We start from the raw sequence: 15,244 nt of genomic DNA, 5'->3' as shown, positions 1-15,244 counted from the left end.
TGTGATTGCCCTTCTTCTGTTCGCAGCCGCGCTTGATACACATTTCGCGTTGGTATTCCAGATCCTTCGTGTATTTATTGAGCGGCCCACGGCTGTTGTCCGATGCCCAGCCGGGATAGTTGGCATCGTAAATCTCACACCGTTTGCCCGGCCTTTTACTGGGGCAGAAGCAGACATAGTCACCCAGTAGATTTTCGCATGCAGCGCCATGCAAGCATGGATTCGAAGCGCATTCGTCCATCGTATCGATTTCACATTGCATGCCTTCGGTGCCAGGTGGACACTCGCAGCGGTAGCCGCGCATCATATCCACCACGCAGTTACCCGACTGGCAAGGATTCGAGTCACAATCGTTACCGGAGAACTCACAATTTTTGCCGTAGAAACCAACCGGACAAACGCAGTGATGACCAGACTGTTTTGTAGAGCAAAGACCGCCATTTTGACACGGCGAATTAGCGCAGAAGTCTACCTTAATTTCACAGTGTCGTCCCATGTAGCCGGGCTTGCAGTTGCAATGGTAATTGTTTACCAGTTGCACGCAGTCCAAAGTGCCGGCATTCGAGCAGGGATTAGACAGGCACTCATTGATGTCTCCCTCACAACGTGAACCCACAAAACCTGCTGGACAGGCGCACTCGAAGCCACCCACACGATCGATGCAAGTACCGTTGTTGTGACAAGCGCCTGGTACGCAATCCTCCTGGTTGATTTCGCAAATTATGCCCAATGTGCCAGGTGGACATGAGCAGCTGAAGGATTGCACCAAATCGTGACATGTGCCGCCATTCTGGCACGGGTTCGGCGAGCAATCGTCTATGTTCAGTTCGCAGTTCTGCCCCTGGAACCCCTTCGGGCACATACACTTATATTCGCCCACGCGATCCAAACAAGTGCCGCCATTCTGACAAGGCTGTGACTCACACTCATTGATGTCCGTCTGACAATAGCTGCCGGTATAGCCCTGCTTGCATTGACACAAATGCATGTTGCCCATCTCCTTGCAGGTGCCGTTGTTGCAGAGTTGTTTGAGACCGACTTGTTTGCGCATCGCAGCCACTTCACAAGAAACCATCTCCACATCGCAGAGCTTGCCTGTCCAACCGGCAGCACACTTGCAATTATACTGGTTCTTAATCTGTGAGGTGTGACCAGGACTGCAACACGTATGCGTGCAACTTTGACGGCAACGATTGCTCATTGGGCATCAACCCTTGGGTGAATTGCACTGCGAATATAGAGTGTTGGCGCGTGTTCATGGATGGCCAGTGTAATGAGGAGTGCAACAATGCTGCTTGTCTGTTCGATGGTCGTGATTGCGCCAAGAAACTACAACCATGTAATCCGACTTATGAAGCCTACTGTCAGAAACATTATGCGGATGGCCATTGTGATTATGGCTGCAATAATGCTGAGTGCAACTGGGATGGCTTGGACTGTGAAAATACTCTCGAGCAACCGAATTTGGCCGATGGCGCTATATCTGTGGTGATGCTGATGGACATCAAAACTTTCCGCGAAAAGCAGGTGGAATTCTTGCGTGAAATGGGTCATGTACTCCGCACTACGGTGCGCATCAAGAAGGACTCCATGGGCAATGACATGATCTTCACCTGGAAAGGCACTTCGCAATTGACTGAACTGCAAAACTCGGACTTCGGACGCAAGCACAGAATACTAACCAGTGAGCGCAATGATCAAACGGGCATACAAATATACCTGGAAATCGATAATCGGAAGTGCATCGACTGTTTCAATCGCGCCGCCGAAGCTGCCGAGTTCCTGGCGGCTTCTGCATCCAAATACACGCTCTCACCAAAGTTCAACATCTACAGCGTGCGTGGCGTACAAAACCCCGGCGAAGATGTAGAAGAACGTCCCAGCAACGTAAAATATGTGCTCATCGGCATCAGCATTGTGGTATTCGCATTCCTCGGTGTACTTGTGACTACGCAACGTAAGCGCGCGCATGGCATCACTTGGTTCCCAGAAAATTTCCGTACCACAACCGCTGCACCGGTTAATCATCAGCGACGGCGACGTGACACTGGCCAGGAGATGCGCAATTTAAACAAAAATCCCTCAATTGCTTGCATGAGCAATGACGTCAACATGAACTCCGGTCACATGGGCCACGCACCGCAATGGTCGGATGATGAGTCCGAATTGCCGCCACAGAAGCGCATGCGCAACGATCTCGGCGGGTACGCCAGCGATCACACGATGGTAACCGACTATGAAGAAGCTGATCCACGCGTTTGGTCGCAGGCGCATCTCGAAGTAGCCGATGTACGTTCGTCAATTATGACGCCGCCTGCGCACCAGGATGGGAAACACGATGTGGATGTGCGCGGACCGTGCGGCATGACACCACTCATGGTAGCCGCTGTTCGCGGTGGAGGCATGGATACTGGCGAAGACATTGAAAACACTGAGGATCAAACGGCACAGGTGATTTCGGATTTGTTGGCGCAAGGTGCTGAACTTAACGCCACCATGGACAAAACTGGTGAAACTTCACTGCACCTGGCAGCGCGTTATGCGCGCGCTGATGCTGCCAAACGTTTACTGGACGCTGGCGCCGACGCCAACTGTCAAGATAACACCGGTCGTACACCACTGCATGCCGCTGTGGCCGCCGATGCAATGGGCGTTTTTCAGATACTGCTGCGCAACCGCGCTACCAATTTGAATGCGCGTATGCATGATGGCACCACACCGCTAATACTCGCCGCACGCCTAGCCATTGAAGGAATGGTTGAAGATCTAATAACTGCCGATGCTGATATCAATGCTGCCGACAACTCGGGTAAGACCGCGCTCCATTGGGCAGCCGCTGTTAATAATACCGAAGCCGTGAATATACTACTCATGCATCATGCCAATCGTGACGCCCAGGACGACAAGGATGAGACACCACTATTTCTAGCAGCGCGCGAGGGCTCCTATGAAGCGTGCAAAGCGCTGCTCGACAACTTTGCCAATCGCGAAATCACCGATCACATGGACCGTTTGCCACGCGATGTGGCCTCCGAGCGCTTGCACCATGACATCGTGCGCCTGCTCGATGAACATGTGCCGCGCTCACCGCAAATGATGGCGCTGACGCCACAGACCATGATAGGCTCGCCACCACCTGGCAGCCAAGCACAGATCATCTCTCAGCCCACTGTTATTTCATCATCAAAACAGACAGCACAATCTGCGAAATCAAAAGCGGCGAAAAAGGCAAAGCTATTGGAGGGCAGCCCGGACAATTTGCTCGACGGTGGCAGTCTGCGACGCAAACCGGGTTCAAAAAAGGGGGCAGGGGGCTCGGTGTCAAAAAAGGGCGGACAAAACGGCCTTACGGCAGCACAGCTGCTGAATGGCTTGGGTGGTGGGCTGACAACGCACGGCCAGGGACTGGAGGGAGTGGACCAGCAGCAGCTGTTGGATGCCGGTCTCAGTGCGGTGGACTCGCCACCACTGACGGGGCTAACAAGTCAGCCGAGCCCGTACGACACGTCGTCACTCTATTCCAACGCGATGGCGGCACCAACACACCACCACAACGATCTGTTAGGCAACAGCAACGGCGCGAAACAACCACCCAGCTATGAAGACTGCATAAAGGTAAGACCTAAATCGAAAGCCATTAGAATCACTGCAGAAAATGCAATTTATCTATTTCTCCACACACAGAATGCGCAAACAATGCAGAGCCTAGTGCAGCAACAGCAGCAAAATAATATGGATTTAATCAAAATGGAGAATTACGTTTACTCGCGTGGTTCGCCCTTTCATCAGGAAATGATCGGCCAGAAAGGCAACAATCAGCAAAGCATGAATTCGCTTTGCGGCGGTGGAGGCGGAGGTGGCAATCTCGGTCACAATCTGCCCGGCAACATGGCCGGTCATGAGCAAGGGCTAAGTCCGCCCTATTCCAATCAATCGCCACCGCATTCCGTGCAGAGCAGCATGGCGCTTTCGCCGCACGCTTATTTGGGTGAGTGGAACAAAACGTTGCGATATACGCGAAAAAATACTTTTTATTTAATATGCTCATTTGTTTACCACAGGTTCACCATCGCCCGTCAAATCACATCCCAGCCTACCCACCTCACCCACACACATGCAGGCGCTGCGCCATGCGACCCATCAGAAACAATTTGGTAGCAATGTGAATTCGCTGCTGGGTGGCGCTGCCAACAACAACAACAACAGCAACTCTACAAATGGCCCACAGAGTAACGCGTCGATGAATTCGCCGCAGAGCATGAGTTTTCAATCGCCCAGCAGTCAGAGTTTGTCGCAACAGAGTTCACCGGTGAGTGTGGGCATTGTATCGCCGACGGGTAGTGATGGCATGATGATGGCGCCACAGCAAACCCAGCAGCAGCAACAGCAACAACAACAACAGCAGCAGCAGCAGCAACAACAACAGCAACAGCTGCAGCAACAACAACAACAGCAGCAGCAGCAGCAACAGAATTCGAAAAGCAGTGCAATAATGCAAACAATGCAACAACACCAACAACAGCTGGCGAGCCTCGATTTCGCATCGGCCGGCTTGGATTTGAATGGATTTTGTGGATCGCCAGGTAAGTCAATAAGCGTAGCGATGCGAGAGTTGAGATATTATAAAATCGTTGGAGAGTAGTGTTGAATTAGGAAAATAATTAATTTGAGTCAAAAGGATGGTATTTACCCTCTTCTAATTTTTTTCTAATTAAATTACATTTCCTCTTTTTTCTCTCTCTTACACTCTCTGCAGATTCCTTTCATTCCGGCCAAATGAATCCACCCTCGATACAGAGTACAATGTCAGGTTCCTCGCCCGCCACCAATATGCTATCGCCATCCTCCCAACACAATCAGGCCTTCTATCAGTATCTGACACCGACCAGTCAGCACTCTGGCGGCCATACACCCCAGCATCTGGTGCAAACGCTCGACAGCTATCCCACACCATCACCCGAATCGCCAGGTCACTGGTCGAGTTCGTCGCCACGTTCCACATCGGACTGGTCCGAGGGTGTACAATCGCCGGCGGCCAATAATCTGTACATGTCCGGTGGACATCAGGCCAACAAGGGTTCAGAGGCGATTTATATTTGACAATAAGCACAGGTGGCAGTGGTAGATTGTTGTGGTGAAGCTGCTGTGCACGGACGTTCCGAAAGCGTCAGCGTAAATGTTGTGTTATGTAAACAGTTATAGTATCCTACAAAACTATATATATAAATATACAAATGAATATTTTTAGTAGCATGTAGTTTGTACAAAAGATAAAATACACAAAAACAAAAATACAAACCGATAAGAACCGATTATAAGCTCGTACGAGTGACGAGAGCGCGCGTGTAAAATATGAAGAATAAATTAATAATGAATATCAAATCGGGCAGAGAACGAACGAACTGAAAGCAAATGCGGCGTCGAAGGAAGGGTGCTTCGTGAGCGCTTTCCATATACATATGTACATGTATGCGGATAAATGCCGTTTCGGTTGACACGCATTAGCTTGACACCCGGCTGCATGGAGACTTAGATGCTTCCTTTTTAAAAAAAAAAAGGAAGTCAGCCATATTTTTTAAGTATGCATTTTTTTTTTACAAAATATACATATACAACATACATAGATACATACACAGATAAACATAAATAAAGCGTGAATTATTGTAATAGTTGAGGTGCCTATTGTAAATTATTTTTTACTATTTTTTTTAATTGCCACCACAAACGCTTTACTTATAAAGTGCGAGCAGGACCTAGCGAACGAACTTTATTTTTAAATGCTACATAAATTCACGTACATATATATATTTTAAATATAAATTATACATACACACATTCACATAGCTTACAAGTAAATATTTACATGCATAAATAAATAACAATAATGAACAATACATACAAACATACATACATACATATAAAAATCAGCTGCAAAAAAGAAACTCACAATCGAATCTCCTACCAGAGTAGTAAAAGTAAATAAATACATAAATTTATAGTTATTTACATACATACATATGTATGTATGTAGTATACATGTAGTAGTGCAAGAAAATAGTATACTTTAAATATACGCGAATGCAAAAAAAAATCGAATCATTGTTAAACTATTGCGCGCACTTTACATCGTGGCGAATTATGTTACGAGAAAAAATTGAGAAAAATGTTTGCTTGCGCATCGAACTGGGGAATATAGATTTTGTTTGTCAAATAAATAAAATATGTACTGGCATGCAAGTGGTATACATATATTGCATTTTGTAGAATAGAGACTAATAGCCAAATTTCTCCACTTGGCACTGAAATGTTAAAAAATGTACCAATTATAAACTGGCATCGGGAAATGAACGTCGAGATTGATTTACGCTGGGCATTAAATGACAAAAAAGTATATGCAAGATTTACACCTCAATATTTTTTTTGGTGTGAAATATATTTTTACTTTCTTTATCGAAAAAAAGAATACACATATTTTTTATTTCATCATGTTTTTCGAAATTCGCGAAAAAAATTTCTGAAATTTTGAACTCACAAGAAAGTATCGTTTATCAATTTTTTTGCAGCTAATAAACTATTTGTTGGAGAAAATCAGTTAAGTTAAGTAGGGTGTGAGATAGATTTAAATAAATAATTTTGTGCATTAAAAATTTGCATATTATTATCTTTATTTTTAATCATTTTTTCATTAATTGTGCACCTTTTGATATTTTTTTTCAATCTAAAAAGTTGTCAAACTTAATGGAGTACGCTGTAAAAATTTTAGAATGGAAAAACCAAAACTGTAGAAGTTACGAGTTTTTTCATGCCTGCGTACATAACGTAGCACTGGCAGCGCATGTCTGCGTAAATGCAGAATATAATTTTTGAATGCAAAAAATTAGTTATTTAAATCTATCTCACACTCTAATGCATATATTTCACACCATAAAAAATATTGATGTGTAAATTTTGCATGGAATGACCCATATGTTTAGCCTTCAAAATATCTGTGCCTTTGCGTTCATAAAATGAGTAACAAAGCTCTTTTTCGCACGGAATTTATTAGATTGCAATTTTTTCCATTTCAATGCCTGTTGGAAATGCGGCAACTGATATTTTTTAAGGCATAATGAATTTGAAGTGAATCCATAAATATATCTCCAGACTTCAATAGATTCACAGTACGCCGTCTAGCTGCGAAAGCATTTTTTCATAAATAATAACGAAAATTTCTTTGAAAAGTATGTATATTAGGGTGATCCTTAAAACATTCACAGCATGGGGTTTTACGTACACGACAGTCGGGTCTACGCAACCGGAACGACCCAGATTTTTATTTGGCCAAGGACTGTCACTCCAGCAACACTCCCCAAAAACTCTTTGGGGAACTTGTATGCTGCTACAACAACAACAACAACGTACAAAAAATAAAGACATCCACGAAAATGTTTTAAGTTTTACTGACAAAAATGGCTCTAAATAATGCACAAATTATAATGCCGAATTTCCACTGGCATCGAGCTAAGAAAAACAAAGTCCTTAAAAATTTTGCTAATCCCAAGTTTAGTAGAAATCAGACATTACAGCCATTAAAAATCTATTTCCACATGGATGACTTTTGTTAGAACTTTTTTTCCATTTCAGTGCTTAATGAAAACTTTTTATAATTTTGCAATAATTTACTCAAAGTATAATAGTACGTTTCCACTAGAGTCAAATTCGCAATGCCGATTCTAATTCAAATTGAAACTGCTTACACGATTACAACATTGATACCAAGTTAAACATTAAAGTAGTTAAAACAGTGAAAAAAATTGACGCAGCCTGTAAACACCATACAAAAATCAATTGGTAACAAAAACAAAAAAAACGGCGAAATCAAAGAAACCCTGTTTCCGAAGTTTCAGTCGTCGAATGTGATGACTTCTTTCAGTCCAAAAACGGACCACTTCTTGGCTGATGTAATGTACAGTCGAGCAGTAAGCTTGGGCTTTGTTTCAATTAACGCTTTAAATTGTTTTATGGAAAATAAAATCTATTGTTTTTAGCAATTATGTATTTTGTTTTTTTTTTTTATTATTTAGTATTATTTCTCCTTCTTGCTTACAAAGCATTCACAATAAGAGCAACAAATCAATTAAAACCCGTATGGCAATTTCAGCCGCGCAATTAGGGGCTCATGAAAACATACTATAAAGAATTTTGAATTGTGATAAGGCATTCCGAAAACCATATCGCAAAAGCTACTGAAATGAAAGTTTCTTCGACAAACAAAATTTATGTACCTCAGCCAAACGATTATCATTTACTGAATGCTTAATTAATTGTTATTGATATTATTATAAAATTTTCAGTTGTTTAAAATTGCATACTTATTGAAATTTATGAGAGATAAAATTATGTAGTTTAGCAAGCAATTGGAAAACGAAATCGATGAGAACAGAAGGGCATGCAACAAACTGAAGACATACTAGGCTTATTTAAAGTAATTTTTTATTTTTTTTTAGTGTAAAAATAAAACAGAATATTAAAAAAATTTAATTGCGTGCTTCACTTAATTTAAATACGTTAAATTGTGTTATGAAAAAAAGAACTTTTTACCAACGCGTAGCAAGTATTCGAAACATTAGCCTTAAGTGCGCTGAAAACTCTTCCAGTAATGTTAGGTATTGCAAATTTGTTGTTGAAAACAAATTAGTTAATATTTTTTTTATTTTTACAACTAGCGCGAAAGTAAATGAATATTAAGTAATTAAAAAAGAAGTTAGGTAAAAAAATGTACGAAATATAAATAAAATTAATTTCGCTACTCGAAAAGTGCTTATAATGTATGCAAATCGCTAGCAAGTAACTGTAAAAAGTATCTCATGTCTATGACTTAAGCGTAACTGTTAAGTTTAGTCGTAAGTTGCCTAAGAAAGATAATCTTTTTTTATTAGTTAAAAACAGCACATCATAAATATTTATGAAAAAAATTTAAAAGAATTTCAATTGTATATTAAAAAAAAAAAAGTAATTAATTTGAAATATAACTTTAGCAAATATTAATTACAATACTGTAATTGAAAGAAAAAAATTACTTAGATTTTAGTTGATTTTTTATGGATACTCTAAGAATTCAATATTGTATTTTTACGCGATATTTATGAAGTTTGTAGCTGTAAACTGTAGTACGTTGCGATAAATTCACTTTGGTTAAGTTTTTTTAAGATTATTCAATACAAAATTTTTTTTATTTTTTAATGTGAAAAACTTCTGCAAATAAAATTCGCTCAAAAGACAACAAGCATAAAAGACATAATATTATTTAAATTTAATCAATGTGCTCGTTTAGCAATTAAATAGTAGTTATTTTTTTTTATATACATACATACATACATAAAATACTGTCAGAAGTGCTGTTCGAATGTAAACCAATTGTTTTGCATTTTTAGCGCCACCAACTATATTTGATGTGAAATAAAAAGAATATATTTTTAATTTTATGTTACTTGACTAGTTTGACTCTTGTTGCCGCAAAACTTTGCGAAAAAAGCTTTAATTTAGTTATTTTCATTTTTTACAATTATTTCGCATTAACTGATTTACTGATTTCCAAAAAAAAATTTATATAAAAAAATCGTTTCTTTTTTATAAATGTCTAAATTTTTTGTTCATAATGATTAATTAATTAAATTTTTTTAACCGTGTCTCTGTTTACTGTTTTTAATTTCTTCAACTTTGTTTCCTTTCGTGGCATCCTTTTATTTTGTTTCATGTTTTAAAAGCTAATGAATTTAATATACATAAAATCATGTAAAATAACACTTTGCAAAAATACCTTTTAAGTTTTTCGTAGCAATAGCCGTAATGTATTAAGTAATTAAGCGAAAATCTTTAAAAATACATTAATAAAACATTACATATTTTTATAAATTAAATCTTAATGTTGTTTGAATACATACATATTTCTATCATCGAGCGTAGTGAAAATTGTGTTTAGGGAGCCATAGAAATGAAAACCATTTCCATTTCACTAAAATCTTTCAAGAGTTTAAACTCATATCATATTATAGTCCTCGTTCCCACGACTGTCGAGTCTACGTAGATAGATAGATAGATACATAGATAGATTGAAACCAAGCGATCTATTGTGCCCTCAACCACTTACAGTACAGTACAGGCCTATGTAGGTACCTCTCCCGTCTTCTCGCAACCCCCTCGCATTCCGGAAGCAGGTGCAACGGAGTCTCCTCAGTCACGTCACAGAAACGACATTAGTAGTTCGACCAGATCTCTAGCNATACATACATACATAAAATACTGTCAGAAGTGCTGTTCGAATGTAAACCAATTGTTTTGCATTTTTAGCGCCACCAACTATATTTGATGTGAAATAAAAAGAATATATTTTTAATTTTATGTTACTTGACTAGTTTGACTCTTGTTGCCGCAAAACTTTGCGAAAAAAGCTTTAATTTAGTTATTTTCATTTTTTACAATTATTTCGCATTAACTGATTTACTGATTTCCAAAAAAAAATTTATATAAAAAAATCGTTTCTTTTTTATAAATGTCTAAATTTTTTGTTCATAATGATTAATTAATTAAATTTTTTTAACCGTGTCTCTGTTTACTGTTTTTAATTTCTTCAACTTTGTTTCCTTTCGTGGCATCCTTTTATTTTGTTTCATGTTTTAAAAGCTAATGAATTTAATATACATAAAATCATGTAAAATAACACTTTGCAAAAATACCTTTTAAGTTTTTCGTAGCAATAGCCGTAATGTATTAAGTAATTAAGCGAAAATCTTTAAAAATACATTAATAAAACATTACATATTTTTATAAATTAAATCTTAATGTTGTTTGAATACATACATATTTCTATCATCGAGCGTAGTGAAAATTGTGTTTAGGGAGCCATAGAAATGAAAACCATTTCCATTTCACTAAAATCTTTCAAGAGTTTAAACTCATATCATATTATAGTCCTCGTTCCCACGACTGTCGAGTCTACGTAGATAGATAGATAGATACATAGATAGATTGAAACCAAGCGATCTATTGTGCCCTCAACCACTTACAGTACAGTACAGGCCTATGTAGGTACCTCTCCCGTCTTCTCGCAACCCCCTCGCATTCCGGAAGCAGGTGCAACGGAGTCTCCTCAGTCACGTCACAGAAACGACATTAGTAGTTCGACCAGATCTCTAGCTTGTGCAGGTGACCTCTTAGTCTGCAGTGACCCGTCAGAAAAACCTGTTATTATCCTTACCCGATCTTTGGGAAGGTTTATTATTGCCCTGTACCATATGTACATAAGTATATCTGGTCAAGGACTATCACTCCAACATCACTCTCCAAAAACTCTTTGGGGAATTTGTATGCTGTTATAACAACAACAACGATGGATTCATCAATAGTCCCGATTACTGTATGTATAGTTTAGAAATTTTAATTTTTTCGCTTTTTGCGATCCCGGGATTTTCGAGATGTCGTTATCACAATCCCGGGATCCCGCCTGTATTTTTTAAGCTCTCCTACCATAAAATAAATAATAAATAAATGGGTTTGAAACCTACTTCTTTATTTAAAGAGGCGTTTTTATTTTTTTTTTCTCTGACGTCAGGTTATATTTTAAAGGACTTTGTAATTTCAAAGAAATGAGTAATTCCAAAAATTTTTTAAAAACTCAATGCAATGTAGAATACAAAAAATGGGTACCAAATTAAAGAGGAACTTTTTAGAATTTAAAATAATTAAATTTTTTTGGATTCACAAGAACGAATAGGTAATTTTTTTAGCTGATAAAGTTAGAAAGACGAAATTCGAGGATATTATCGAGTTTATATACAAACAAAAGCAACTTTGAACAATTCCTTTTTTCTACTCTCAATTTTATATGATTTTAAAATGTTGGAAAACTTAAAAAAAAAATCATGGCCGACGAATTGAGAGAACGGTTTTACATTACTATGCTTTATCATGCTTGAAACCACAACCAACTAGTTTTTAACACTGCGATAATTCATAATAGACTTTGTTCTCCCTTTCCGAGTCGTAATTTTTGTTTACTTTTTTTTACACAACCTTTAAACTTTATTAAAAAAAAAATGTTCAATAAATTTTTTGATATTAAAGTATTTTATTATTTTATGATATTAAAGTATCTCAGCTTATTTCCCAATGAAACTTTTTAAACAAATGTTTCTGCGCTACATAATTTTTACCCTCCTTTTAAATTAATTTCATTTCCGGCAGCGTATTACTTGCATTCTAAGTGAACAGTGTGCTTGCATACTGACAGGCGCTGGATTTAAATCTGCTCACGTGATTGAAGATACAAAAGGCAATTAAGCAAATTTTGTGTTAATTGACCTCACCTTATGCCCCGTACAGACAAATCTTGATAAAATGCGAAAAAATCAACTCATTTTGCAAATCTAAATACTTGTATGTACATACAAGTGTAAATGACAAAAAACGTTTTATTATGTCACTATCTTTATTTATAATCAAAAATTGCTACTGTCCAGCTACATTGTTTTAAACTATCTATGAAAGTTTCAGAAATTGAAACTCTTAAAAATACACATATAGAAGCGTTTAATTTGCGCTATCATCCACCTTTGCACTCATCCCATAGCTAGCTAAAACTTTTCAGTTTTCTTATACCGAACTCCAAGTTTATGAATTTCATACGATAGCTGCGGCAACGATTACCTCCTTTAAATAAGCAGTCACAGCTTTGTATGTACAAATTTCACTATACTTATGCTATAATGATATTTATTTAAAATCAGCTTCAATTGTCTTTCTTTGTATCCGCTGCAGTAACCACTTCAGCGCTTCCATCAGGGTCATTGATAGCAGCTGATTTTTCACTTCCACCGTTGGCAACAGTTTTGTTTTTAGGTGCTACGTACGGGCAGCTTCCACCTTTGCATTCAAATGGAAATTCCGGTCCATTTTTAATAACATTGCCTTGGGCGTCCTTTTTCTCCCAAGGATTCCAGTAACGTTGTATAATTGGTATCACAATGGGCTGGAAAAATCTGTGCCAAATGTAGAGCAGTACGGGAATGATGAAGCAAGGCACGCACACCATTATGACTGTTTGGAGCTTAATGCACGGAATATAAATGCAATTACTTTGGAGCAATTTTTCTCTGTTTAAATGAAGATAAAATTCCCAAACTATTTAGAATTTTCGTCCTTCAGAAGCAATAGAACACGTAAAAATTTTAATAGCAGTGATCAAAACAAACAAAATTGACAGCTCAATTTTATTAGTTTGTTTTTGAGTGACCATTTACTCGATAGATGTCGCAAAGCCATAGATTTAACCGGCCGTCTTCACATGCTTAAAATTCTCGTTGCGTTCTGTTTTTTTTCTCGCAAGCGAGATACGAGTTTTATTGAATGGGCATTTGACAGCATACTTTTTCATTTGTAAAATGTCGCACAAAAAGGTCTAGCTTTTCAAGCAAAGTTCTATTTTACACCAAAATAAACGATGTTTCTACTCAAGAATTCTGCGAAATGAGAAAATACCTGTGAAACAACAGAAATGATAGTGGAAAGCATGCGAGATCTTGCAAACCGCTCGGTATGCCAGAAAAAGTATGCTTCGTACATTTTGTCGTCTACACGTGCGGCATCTCGCATGCGTCGTCCGTCACGCTAGCGAGATTTGCCAGCACGTGAAGACGGCCGGGAAGATATCACGTCCACATTGGCAAGTTTTACTTCAGAGTATTTAGCGATGACGTAAACGGCCGATGATAATAGATAAAACAAATTCACTTCTCAAAATTAGGAGCACTTCACAATAATTAATGATAATAATTCATTTATCAATGAATCATGATCATAATCTTCATATGAATTAATTCAGAATTCTTTTATAGTTTTAATGCAGTGAATTTTGAATGGTTAATATCCACGTATTACCGAAGAACGTAGCGAGTAAGGTATTTACAAACTATTTTTATTTGCAAATAACTTATTTTTAAACGTAGTGTGTTACCTTTAGAGTTTGAAACTTTGATATCATGATACGAAATATTCCATGTTCATTATCTAAAAACAAAATAATTCTTTCGTTGCTCTGCAACCCTGTTTACTCGTTGCTTTCAATCGTTCAAATTGTTTGGCCAACAGCTGTCACTCGCTTTTTGCAATTAGACCCGTTTGGATGTTGTTCGTGCGGCGCTCGCGTTTTTCAGGTGCATTGGAATTGTTGGGAACTGGTCGGTTTTATTAATTGTTTATAATTATATTTCACCTTTCATATGTACATGGTAATGCTAATACCAATGATTAAATATTTAACCTCATAGAACAGCCTTTTTCGTAGCAAAGGCGATTGTAAAACGCGAGAGTGTGAAGTGTTATGATGGTGAAAAAGCTTGCAAAATAAAGGGAAAACCCAAAGAATAAAAGCAAAAGTAGCGCATTACGCAAAATCACAAAGCTGCATATTTAATACTTAAAAATTTAAAAGTGTTTTTAGAAAGGCATCAAGTGCATACACATTCCGCTCCAGCAACCAAGATTGTGAAAAAGAGAGTTGGAATAAGCGTACAATTGGAAGTTACACGATGTGGAGTCCAACGCATATACAAGTGACAGGTGAGTACATAACTGAAAGAAATATTTCCATTACGTTTTCGAATAACAAGTTAACTTTACGAAATCAACACTTTCAAGTAAGTGCTACGAAAATTTTGGTAAAATTTCAGAAACAGCCGCCGATGTAGTCAAGGTATCAGCATTTGTAAGCTCCACGCTAAACAAATTTTGATTGGCGACATTTATTTTAACTGTATTAAACCCATAGATACCCACCATGTAGGTACGTGCATAACTGCAATGACACAATTACGTTCAAACAGTTCTTCTAGTCCAGTTTTTATGTGAAAAATTCCAACGAACATTATGCAAAAGCAGAAAAAAAGAAATCTTAACTGTTTGCCAACGACTACAGCTCCCATTGTTGATTCCACTGTTCGTAGCTTTATGTTAGAGCGATATTGACATCGCTCGCTGTCATCGTTGCCATCAAAGCAATTGGTGGATGGAATTGTGAGTCGCCACTTTCGTTGTTCATAAACACATATATTATGCAGCACCTCATCGATATATGTATCTACAGCTTGGATAGCAGAAAGCAGGTTTTCTAAAAATCGTCACAGCACAGTCAGAAAACGAGCGGCCACAAAATTAAGTTTTAAATAGGGCTGATGATACCCGGGTACCCGGTTACCCGGGTATTACCCGG

General features: G+C 38.4%; 3 protein-coding genes across 3 annotated transcripts; 1 reads left to right on the top strand and 2 right to left on the bottom strand.

Annotated features, from left to right (window-relative positions):
- Window positions 1-4: 4 nt before the first annotated feature.
- On the bottom strand, window positions 5-1,144 carry LOC108378312 (neurogenic locus Notch protein-like; the record flags this gene model as incomplete). Its single annotated transcript, XM_017634602.1, has 1 exon — window positions 5-1,144. A coding segment is annotated over one exon (1,140 nt), but the record flags the coding sequence as incomplete, so codon positions are not given.
- Window positions 1,145-1,146: 2 nt separating this feature from the next.
- On the top strand, window positions 1,147-5,276 carry LOC108378310 (neurogenic locus Notch protein-like; the record flags this gene model as incomplete). Its single annotated transcript, XM_017634600.1, has 4 exons — window positions 1,147-3,615; window positions 3,685-3,988; window positions 4,062-4,583; window positions 4,757-5,276. Coding segments are annotated over 4 exons (3,639 nt in total), but the record flags the coding sequence as incomplete, so codon positions are not given.
- Window positions 5,277-12,423: 7,147 nt separating this feature from the next.
- Window positions 12,424-13,232, bottom strand: LOC108378311 (UPF0729 protein GD16342-like). The gene has a single exon (XM_017634601.1). The coding sequence runs from the start codon at window positions 13,067-13,069 to the stop codon at window positions 12,767-12,769; it is 303 nt and encodes a 100-aa protein (XP_017490090.1). The 5' UTR covers window positions 13,070-13,232; the 3' UTR covers window positions 12,424-12,766.
- Window positions 13,233-15,244: the final 2,012 nt, after the last annotated feature.

This window comes from Rhagoletis zephyria, unplaced genomic scaffold (assembly GCF_001687245.7).
Source record: "Rhagoletis zephyria isolate East Lansing unplaced genomic scaffold, Rhagoletis_zephyria_1.1 Rzeph_scaffold_13788, whole genome shotgun sequence".
Lineage (NCBI taxonomy): Eukaryota > Metazoa > Arthropoda > Insecta > Diptera > Tephritidae > Rhagoletis > Rhagoletis zephyria.
The sequence above is the reverse complement of the archived record's forward strand: the minus strand, read 5'-3'. Positions and strand labels throughout refer to the sequence as shown.

Excerpts from the sequence above, each read along its gene's own strand:
- LOC108378311 (XM_017634601.1), bottom strand. The coding sequence starts at position 13,069 with ATGGTGTGCGTGCCTTGCTTCATCATTCCCGTACTGCTCTACATTTGG.